Source organism: Megalops cyprinoides, chromosome 7, assembly GCF_013368585.1.
Source record: "Megalops cyprinoides isolate fMegCyp1 chromosome 7, fMegCyp1.pri, whole genome shotgun sequence".
Taxonomy (NCBI): domain Eukaryota; kingdom Metazoa; phylum Chordata; class Actinopteri; order Elopiformes; family Megalopidae; genus Megalops; species Megalops cyprinoides.
The window spans coordinates 28447202-28458574 of record NC_050589.1 but is presented as its reverse complement, the minus strand read 5'-3'; the positions used below and the strand labels follow the sequence as shown (position 1 = coordinate 28458574).

At 44.4% G+C, this 11373-nt stretch overlaps 1 protein-coding gene across 1 annotated transcript; it reads left to right on the top strand.

Annotated features, from left to right (window-relative positions):
• Window positions 1–789: 789 nt before the first annotated feature.
• Window positions 790–9543, top strand: smim29 (small integral membrane protein 29). The gene is given in 5 exon segments (XM_036534105.1): window positions 790–908; window positions 2031–2371; window positions 3036–3061; window positions 4058–4163; window positions 8097–9543. Coding segments are annotated over 4 exon segments (468 nt in total). The 5' UTR covers window positions 790–908; window positions 2031–2104; the 3' UTR covers window positions 8166–9543.
• The last annotated feature ends 1830 nt before the right edge of the window (window positions 9544–11373 follow it).

The following is an 11373-nucleotide window of genomic DNA, read 5'->3' as shown; positions in this document are numbered from 1 at the left end:
TGTGATTTATAACATGCCATGCTGTCAGTTAAAAAAAAAAAAAAAAAAACATTCATGAACACCATTGACTTGGTTAAATATATGAATACTGGTATGAATTGTAAAATATTTGCATAAAATTTATGTATGAAATTGGCAGTAAGTTCTGCAATGCATTCTTTACATTTTAAAATGTATAAAACATACAACGTATTAGAGCATCAGATTCTGACATTAATGTGGCACATTTCTTTTCATTAAGGTTGCCCTAAACTTGAAACAGCCAGAGTTTGTTTGATATTGGATTTATTTATTTCTCTCTGTTAATCATTCCTCTTAAAATCATATGTGGTATTGACTTTGCATTACAAGTTGGTGTTAGTTGACCAGTTGGTTGATGTAGAACGCCTCAGACAAAACAACACAGCACAAGCTAACCAGAAAGGAAATGTTTGAGTCTTCGTGTATTGTTTGATCAATAGGAAGTTGGCCTACCTGCTTCGTTTATTTATTTGTTTATTGCTTGCCACATGTAATAGAACGGGAAAGCTCTGAAGCGGACGTAAAACGACGTGTGTGAAATACATTAGACTGTCCTGCCACCTGGCGGTGCCTCTGCAGAACTCCGCTACAACAAACCAATCTCCGCTGAGGACGGTTTGGTATTTTCTATTGGCTGAAAGCGTGTGCTTCCACCCCCCTCTCCCGGTTCACTGTCAATCACAATATGCGTCTGTCTTCCTGGTTTCAGCGTTGGGCAGGGCGCAGGTATCGGTGAGTGATTTGTTTATCCTAACGGTTTCAAGCAAGGTGTGCTTGGATGAGCAAGGGTTTAAGATTGAGCTTGCTAGCTCATTGGCATGATACTTTTTTGCGGAAAAAACCACCTCTTTTAACCTGCTGACCAGTTAAGACAGTTTAGGGTTAAGGTAAGCTTAAGCTTGTAGCTTGTGGCAATCTAATGACAGTTTTCAAATGTGAACATACTCATAAAAATACACTAGCTGTGTAGAAAATGTTAGTCAGGTTATATGCATTTAGCGGGAGCAAGCCACTTACTTTTAAGGAGCAAGCAGCTCGCTAGTATTTAGCCAGATCTCGACGCATCACGGTTCCCAATTACGAAGTCGGTATGCTCAGAATACTATACTTGTAAAATGTGTCCATTTGGATTCGTATGCGTAATCCTATTCAGCAAACGTTAGCTAAATTACCTAAACTACCTAAACACTGAGCGGGGATTGTAATCGCGTTAACGTTAATACATCGCTGCTGGAGTCCTAACTGATAGTGACGCATGTATGCATGATAGCCTATGGCAGTAATTTGATGTGTACGTTTGCTAGCTGTCAAGTGATGCTTGTTCATGTAGCCTAGCAGTGTGCTCTTATTTGGACAGTAGCCAGGCGTGGTCACGTGAACCCAGAAATGTTTTGCGAAGCATTTAGCGAGCCAGTGAGAGCACAAGCTCCCAACCTCATTGTCTGTAGCTGGTCACATTAGCCGGACCATAAACATGCATCACCTGACAGTCATGACCAAGCTTTCGCTTTAGACGCCACAGGATTTCAACGTCGAACTAGTGCTGTAAAATAATTTGCCTTATATTGCGAACAGGAAGGCCTTCACTAAGGCAATTTGACTGCTTTTGATTGTATACAACGTGTCCACAATCTTTAACAAGCCATGCTGTTACTAGTAACAGATTGTTCTTGGCCAATTTAATCAGTGACCTTTTTTGTTTTTAGATACTCAAGTACTATGTTCTGCTGGGATTAAACCAGGAGCATGCGACCCAAGAGAACTATATGGCATTCATATGATTAACATTCTCTTAAAGCTAGAAATCTATAAAGATAGTCTATACTCTACTCATATTTAATCAGTTATCTTTACCAAAAATAGTCCTATAGGCATTTATTTCAGAGTATGCTATATTTCCCATGCAAACCCTTGGGAAGAGACTGGGTATCAACCACAACTATCTCTGACAGTGTGCATTCTCTGTCCCTCTCCTCCCCTCCCCTTCCCCACCCCCCCTTCCTTCACAGACACACACACACACCCACGACCCTGGCGGATTTCGCAGTGATTAGCGAAAGGGGAGAGACCATGCGGAGGTCACATGATGAGTCCCGAGGATGAGGCGTAAACAGCTGGGAAGAAACCCGAGGAGCGCACTGGTGCCCGAACGCTGCCTCTGACCGGGGGCCAAGGCGCGCTGCTGCTAGGGGACCCCCCCCACACACACACGCACACACACACCCCCACCCCCACACCAGAAATGAACACCACCACCCAGCCCCCGGCCACCGTCGATGGAGATGCAGCGGTCAGCTATGTCCTGGTGCCCTTCCTCCTTATCACCACCATAGGGATTGTTGCTGCTGTGGTAGGTGGCTCTGGGAAGGGCGGGGGTTGGGGGTGGGGGTACTGCTGACAAGTCCTAAAGCGCGTATTAGAGGCGATTCAATTCCTTTGCACGCACATACACATACACTCACACATGCTCACATATATAAACTGCTGGGCGGAATAGTTGCATGCTATTCAGGGCTATGCTTTGAGCTATGTATGACTGGATAACAAGTGAGAGCCGAAAGTATACATGGGAACTGTGTACGGAAACCAGACAACTTGTGCATGATTTTGGTAATTGAATTAATGAATAAATTAAAGATAAGATTAAATTATTATTTATTTACTATTAATGTAGTTTTTATCCTATGTAATGGCTGCCTTAAAAGCTGGTTGAGAAATGCTACATTCCGTACAGACTGGGCTTAACAGTTGTTTACTCTTGCCTGCTTTGTGAGCTTTTGATATGAACGTTAGTCTCATCATGAGACTGTCAAAGGATCATCACAGTTTTTATGTACTTTATTTCTACGTCATAAGAAACAAGGTTTTTAAAGATCTTTCATTCATCAGCTTTTATCTGGAAGTAAAAGATATAAAGTAACAACTCAAAATGTCGTCAGTCAAATTGCTTTATTGGTTAGAGGAGTTCCCCTGTTAGGCCAGCGTGTTTTACTGACCTCTGTTTTGTATTTTAGGTGATGTACGTGCGTAAGAAGAGAAGGTAGGTCATCATTTATTGGTGGAAATTGACTTTGTTATAGGAATGCCATGGGCAGGGGCTAAACATACAATAAAGGGCTGTATGTACAGAAACGCATCATTGACATGTGTGGCTCAGTGCAACCATGGCCACTTCCTATCACAAAATATCACCACTTGCAATTACAACAGTGCTGCAATGGCACAGCGTCAACACCCTGTCACCTTCTGCCAGTAAATGTTGGCAAACAATCCAAATACTCAAACATTACAGAGGCACTTCTAACAGACAGTTTGCCACCCTGCAGTTAGTACACTTCCTGCACTACAGGTGTATCAATTTACCCCACTTACACCTGACACCTGAGTGTGGCCAATGGCCAACCGAGAGAATGGAGACAGAAATGGCTTCATTTGTGGACCAGCTCTTGTCGTATGGTCCATATGTACAGTGCTGCCCTTTGCCCCCTTCCTGATTTCTTTTATTTGTGCATATTTGTCACACTTAATTGTGTCAGATCTTCAAACAAAATGTAATGTAAGACATATACAACCAGAGTGAACAGTGTTGATAACTTTTTTCCTTCAATAGATAAAATGTTCATTTAAAAACTGTATTTTGTTTTTACTCTGGTTGTCTTTGTCTTACATTAAATTTTGTTTGAAGATCTAACACAATTAAGTGTGACTATGCAAAAATATGAGAATTCAGGAAGGGGAAAAATACTTTTTCATGTCACTGTAAGTATGTAGGGCTAGTAGAAACAAGTGGAATGAGAAATGAATTATTGCTTGTTGCTCACATAGTCACACACACACACACACATACATACAGATCTATCGATCTCTCTTCACGTGTTGTATCATTTGAATTTCCTGTACTCTGATCACTGTAAGACCGTCTTTGCATGTTACCTTCATTGGAGGGTCGCTGCTGGCTTTGTTTCTCAGCCTGCGGTGGGCCACCCTCGAAAGGCTGCCGTCTCCATTGCAGCTCGTGTGTTGCATTGTGTTCCAGGATCGACCGTCTCCGGCACCAGCTCCTCCCGGTGTACACCTACGACCCCTCCGAGGAGCTGAACGAGGCCGAGCAGGAGATGCTGTGGAGGGACGAGGACACCAAGGTACCCCCCTCAAAAATGGACATTCTGTCCACGTGTCTCTCTTGTGAACGCACGGATCTTACGGCTGATGGGGGCGACCTCACCCATTCGCGGGTTTGCCATTGATGGTTCGGCGCGTTTGTGCCAGACAGCTCTACCCACCTACCAGCTCAGGCCACAGAGCCCTGCACCAGCACCTGTGCTCTTTTATTTAAAACACCACTTTTGTTTATTCCGCTGTTAATTATGTACACATATCAATCATGTACTGCGTTATTACAGTATGCTAAAGGGGTTTTTCGTTTTGTGTTGGGAACCAGTCTAGCCGGACCATAAACTTGCATCACCTGACAGTCATGACCAAGGTGTTGCTTTCGCTTTAGATGCAACAAAATTTTAACTTTGAACTAGTGCTGTAAAATAATTTGCCCTACATTGCAAACAAGAATGAGTACAATAAGGTAGTTTGCCCATGTTTGGGTGTATACAGTGTGTCCATAATCTTTGGGGAACTAATCCCCTTTGAACATAGGTCTGCTATCAGTAAAGCACAGCATAGCACTCACAGGGATTTCAAGTACGTATCATGCTGAAATGGTGGGTCTTTCTTGTACTCAGGGTCGTCAATAATAAGGCTAACATAGACTGCAGGGAGTCTGCTTGATGCTAAACTAAGACACTTGGACTAAGTGTCTCCATTGCTTTACATGGCTGTTTTATTTCCAGTTTGGCAACAGAGTGGTTATGCTCACCTATATACTCGATGACTGCCTCTCCGTGTAATGTAATTTGTTAACATGTGTTTCTCCCAGTCACGCCTGCCTAGGTAAATGTCATTCTCTCAGCATCTCTGTCACGCTGCTCTCTCAGCGATGTTGTTAACATTGCTTTCTTGCATGTTATTGTGCCACTGTCACTGCAAAGTTGGATCTTATGATAATGACAACACATTGTGACGGTGTGAAAGTGTTATGTGTACGACACAACAGTAATGTGCATCTCTCTGCAATGGTTATCTCATTTGGTAAACCAATGTGAAAGCAATTTTCAGCAGCTGTGAAGTCTAGTACAGTCTGAAATTTGGGTCAGTCAAAAAAAAATTTAGTCTAAGTACAGGAGATGTTCTAATGAACTGATGTTTTGGGGATGCGCTGTGCTAGTTCATATTATTTTGCAGGCATCTGTCCTGCAGTGCATCAGTAATACAGCTTTCACTGTGCTGCATCACTGAACGCTTCTGGGGCAAAATATGTGTCTTCCCACCCTATGTGGCGGTTGTAGCGCCACCTAGTGGTAACAATGTACAAAGTAGGACTGAAGTCTGTAGCGCCACAGAGCCATTGTGTGGAAATCTTCATCGAGAGACATTGCCCAAAGGTTTAAAAAAAAAAAAAAAACACAAAATGGCTTTATTTGAGTTGCATACTTACCGTTCATTCTTGAAGTTGCCTGGCAACAAGAACATTTCTTTGGAGCGTTTGAGTCGGTGGAGTGGGGCCAGAAACCGGATAGTGGCAGCTTTCTCACGGATGACTCAATTCAATTAACCCAGGGCATCCGAGAACAGATATGGCTTTGAGCCCGCAGCTGAAAAATCCTGCAGCTAGCTCAATGGACAGGTTCCTCTCTATTTCTGTGTACCCTATTAACTTTATCATTTAAAAATACAGTTTTAGAAGGGGGTCTACTGGTTCATGTGTTAACGGTCACCTTCATATTATGCAAACTGAATATCAGTTTAATCCTCAGATTTACTGATATCAGATATCTGAAGTCATATTGTGTTACAGTTTGCAAACATTGACATAAACTCAGCAAATCAGAGGTTTCGAAGGTTTTACATAGTAATTGACTAAAAAGAGCAGCTGTGCTGCTTACCACTCTGTTAGTCTTGCTGATGTTCAGCAGGGATGGGCTCGGTAAGTATTTCGATAGAAGACCTCCTGGGATGACCATGTTGCGGGTGGAAGTGGTGTTTGTAGGCCAGTAGGGGGCAGTCTTCCCTCTCTACCTTCCTGGAGACCAATGCCCCAGTGCAGTGATGGGGACACTATGCTGTAAGAGATCCTGTCTTTCAGATGAGATGTTAAAACTGAGGTCCTGACTCAGTCCTGGGCCCTGACTTAAAGACCCTGTGGCACCTATCACAAAGAGTAGGGGGCTGTCCCTGGTTTCCCAATCTGGCATCTAACAATCCTCCAGGTTTATTGATTAAAAAATTCCCTTCCCAAATATTTCCCTCCCTCAGGTCATCACTGTAAAAGAGAACTCCTTCTCAGTTGACCCTACCTGGTGAAATGAAGAAAAGATTCCTGCCCTCCTTCCTGAATTTAAACTATTAGTCCATGTGTTTGATGTGCAAACAGGACATGTGCTAACAGCACACTAGCAGACCAACAGCAGCAGCTGCAGTGTACCTTTATGAACACTAGATGGCACAAGAAGGCTAGCAGTCACTGAATACAAATAAGCCCAGTTTCCATTTAGTCAGAGTTCAGATACAGCCTGGAGCGCATCCTTGTTTGCTCTGACCTCAGGTACACTTGAGTCTGGCCGAGAGCTTGCCGACATAGGTGTGCGTTACTTTGCTGACCTGATACCATCTTCATCTTAGGCAGCACAGTGCATAAACTGGCTTGGAAAACTTCTGCCTCCCTCACGTATCTGCTCAGCAGCACTGATCTCAGATCAGCACCCACTGAGTGAACAGATAAGCAGCTGCCTGCTGTTCCCAGGCCTCTCTGATCAGAGACCAGGGGCAGCGGCAGAGGCAGCGGTTTGGAATGCAGTCCCTGTCTTCCCTAGAAGCACACATATCAAACCCGCCTCTGATGTCAGCTTCAGAGATTCAAGCATGTGATGTCGGTTGCCATGGTGCTGCCATAAAAAAAGAATCCCTCTCGAGGGGGAGGGTTTGATGTGCTAACATATAGTTTTTCCTGTAATTGACGGCCATGAAAGAAGCACTGAAATGCTAGAAAAATCCGTGAATAAAATCTTGCATAAAACGGACCGTGGTAAAAAACAATTCCTCACCTAATCACTCAGATGAGTGCAAATGAGCACAAGCAACAAGCATTGAAATTGTAATTGTAATTGAAAAATTAAAAATTAAGCAGTGCATTAGTGGTGCTTATGTAATATCTATTCGCTGTATGAATGGGGCACTGGCAAGTGGAGGTTATAATGCATACATTTGTGCGCAGGTCTGACATTAAACATATGTATTACAAGGGTGGAAAATTCTGGTTCTAGAATGCTGAGATGCTTCAGGTTTTGTTCCATTAGAATACTTTGCAAGCTGAGCAGCTGTATGGCTGGATGAATGCTGCTGTCCATGAATACAAGGTGCCTAATGCTTCACTATTCAGAGCAGTGCTTCTCTTGTCCTAGAGAGGTGTTGGAATAAATACTGATCTTTCTTTGATACCTCTACACCTTATCTACTGCAAATCTTTGTGAAAGAAATGTGCTGTGCAATGTACGTCTCTACCCGTGCAGCTGTAAAATAAACTTGTATATTCATTATGTTTATGTTAATATCTGTCCCTTGAACAAACACAGAGCAGCACTTTCGGTTAAGCATAATCAGTTGGTCAGCTAATTTTTAAAGGCCCCAGCGAACAACAAATGACTGTAACACCGAATCAATAGAGTTGAAAACCCTTCGGCGCTACTAATTGGTCTGAGGGGCTCACATGAATGGAAATAGGTTTATCTGAACGTCTCTTTGCGCGAACACTCTTCCAGCGGGACAGCATGTGAGACAGATACTCAATGGCAGATACATGTTTTGTGGCAGGAGAGCCAGATTGGTTTGCGGTTAACAGCTCAATCAAGAGCTCCAGCCTGGACAGTGTGACCAAGAGGGACCTTGAGAACATGCCTGGTGTGGCTCAGACTGTATGTGCGGGTGATGGTTAACCTGAGCTTCCCTTTTCTCTGACTCCCCAGGTGGTGCAGGGCTGGGCGAGGGCGTATCAGCACCGGCGCCCCCTGCTGATGAAGGACGCTCACGCGTGAGGGTGTGGGAGGGGCTGCTGACCTGTAGAATGTACATCAGTGGACGATGCTCAGAGAAGAGTTGTGTCAATCAAATGCCAGGGGCACACCCCTTCTCCGGAAGGCAAGAACTACCACCACCGACCAGTCGAGGGCTACCTGCTCATTCTGACCCCGATGAAGGTCTCATCGTCATCTCTGCACCCCTCATGTGTGTTTTCCGGACTCCCAAAGGGTCGCTTTCTGCGGGTCATCCGATTGCAGTGTGAACTACTGAACAGAACTCCCTCAGCCCTGAAAACTGCAGCTGTGTAACTGCAGAAGCTGCCCAGCTGCGTCTCCTACAGAAACGAGCCTGCGTCTGCTTCTGCTGTATTACGGGAAATATTCACTGACCAAAGGTAGACTTCATCACTGATCACATGATGGATTTATTTAAATGTACTGTCACTGTGTTTCTTTCTGTTTAACTTTGCTGCATGCTACACCCCCTAGGAGCGCTGCCTATTAATGAGACAACCTCATCGCGCCCTCTGTGCGAGCGCGTATGCCTGAATCTAATACTAAGTCTGCCGCTAGCACCTGGTTTTAATATTAATGAGCGTTACCTGGAGATGCGTAGAACAGCTCTCGTGAGTGAAAGGCAGGCTTTTCCGGCCTGAGTACTAGCATGCAGGTCTTATGTGGTAAGGTGTCTGACCGCCATTTTCTCTCGGGCTGTTTCTCTCACTTTGAGAATGGGCTGACAGCAAGCAGTTGGCATGCGGTGTCTTTCCAATAACAGCTCACGAGCGAAGTGTAACACTGAATGAAAGTAATCGAAACAAAGGCTGAGGTTTTTCAGGCGCGCACAAAGGCCGCGAGATCGACGGGCACGCCCGAAGCACCGATGCCTTGCGTGTTCTCCATCCACACTGAAGTCCGCTCGCTGCAGAAACCCGCTGTCGCCATTCCCGGGGGGGGGACAGTGGGCGCGTGCGATTGTCCCGTAACCATGGAAACCCTCTCAATTAAGTGTAGGTGGCTCGCCTTCGGTGCGGTAGCGCGGGTCCCGTTCCGGCAAGTTGCCACGATCGGCGCTCGAGCCCCGAGAGGTGGCGGAAGGCTCGGGTGGCGGCAGGCCCCGCCACGGTTTACACCTACCACAAACCGCGCGAAAGGGGGCCCGTGACTACCGGCCCAAAAAATGCCCTGCCCGTGGGCGGCCCAGACACGCTCAGCAAACTGGCACGAGGATGGTACAACCCGGGAGCGATTGTATCAATTTAGAGAGAATACCATCAAGCTGACTGTACAAACCACTCAGGAAACGTCCTCTGCAGGCTTGCTCTTTGAAAATATCGTTCAATGAAGTGATTCATCTCAATAGCAGCATGCCCCCTCCCTCCCCCCCTCCCCCCGTCCCCCACCCCTCTTCCTCTGCATCCGTGAGTGTCACGTCCTGAAAATCTACATGAAACACTTAGGGCTCCCATTTCGGACAGTGATGTCATCCGGACACCGTGTCCTAGATTGGTACACTTATCTGTCCAGGTTCAGATGTCAAGCTTTATGTTTTGGTTGCCATTGGCAACCCAGCTGATCCTCGGTAATTACTTCCTCTTCTTCAGTGACACAAGCCCTGTTCATGGAACTGGACAAATGTCACAAATGCTGGATGGATTTCATTTGTTAAAAATCGTGGTGGTATGGCATACCATCTTTATCCATTAGGGTTTGCACACTGAAACTACTGTTCAGGATTGTATGGTGAATATTTAGGAGTAGTGTTATAAGCAATGGCTTCTTAAAAAAAAATTAATGTAAATAAGCCTTACAGTGCAGAGTACAGTACTTGAATCTTTTTTTATCATTATTTGGTGTATAAAAGATGGCGTATGTGTTAAAAGATGATAAATAAAGGCTTAAAGAAACCTGTGCTGTGCCATTTTTGACCCATTTCATGCTTGATCAAACACAATGGATGGTCTTTCCTTTCATTTCTTGAACGCACATTTCCTCTGAGCCATTACAGAACAATGCTCTAACATGAAGTGAACGCTGACAGAGCTGAAGGCCAAGCATTTGATACATTTGAGAATAAGCTGAAGATTCACTCAGAGGACACTCTTATCCAGAATGACTCACACAGGTTACAGTTCTTACATGCTATCCATTTTAACAGCTGAATATCTACTGAGGCAATTCTTTCTTAAGTACTGTGGTACAACAGCAGTACCGCAGTGGGGAATCAATCTAGTAGCTTTTGGGTTATAAGCCCTGCTCCTTACCACTACACCTTACTATTGCCCAGATAAAACGAGTTTTTGGAGGGAATACAGAGTCTGGTCATCTTGTAGGCAACATGTGGATGTTTGCCACAACTAATCTTTTCTGCATAATACTAAACCATATTACTATACGAAATACTACATGTATGTATGTATGTGTACTATAGTAATGTATATCGGCCATTTCACGTGTGCGATGTAAAATGTATTTATCAGTCCTTTCTGAAGAGTCCTTTGGTTTTTGTGCAAAAGACATTCAACAATGCAGTCTGGATAAAAGATGAATTCGATACTGTGCGTGCCTTTACCCTTGCCTAATTCTATGAAATGAATATATCTCTGCTAACATACTTCAACATCAGCTTTAAGAAAATATTTGTGCAGCTGCAATATGAATATTCCACCATATTTGACTCAGTCTGGTAGATGACCAATGAAGGGTGTCCCTGTCTCACGCTTCACCTTCTTTTTTTAAAACAAAATTCTCATTTCTCTCATCCAACAGAACCAAAGGCCTGCATTTCATTTGACTGAAACTGAAGAAACTGACAAGCCCACAGACAATAAACACATCAATAAAACAATTTATTCAAGTACTGCAAATGAGAACCCAAGACCAGAAAGACGAAACATACATCACATCTTTGCAACGTCTGATCATAAGTTTTTAAAAAAAAAAAAAAAGGAAAAACCGAGTATCCCAAAAGCCTTCCCAATACACTTCATCCCACCTCCCCGGACTGAAGAGATGGGGGGCTTTCCTGCGACAAATTCCAGCCCCCTCTGCATTGTGACCCCGTGCCACCCCACTGGGCCAGTCCTTGAGTGTACCCCCTACATGCAGGACTGTGTAGAGCTATCTGGGCGTGGATGGACAAGCCTCCTAAAGAAAAGTGGGTCAAGCCTAATACCCCCACACCGCTGCCCCATCGTGCCCAGCAGATTCTAATGTTAGTGAT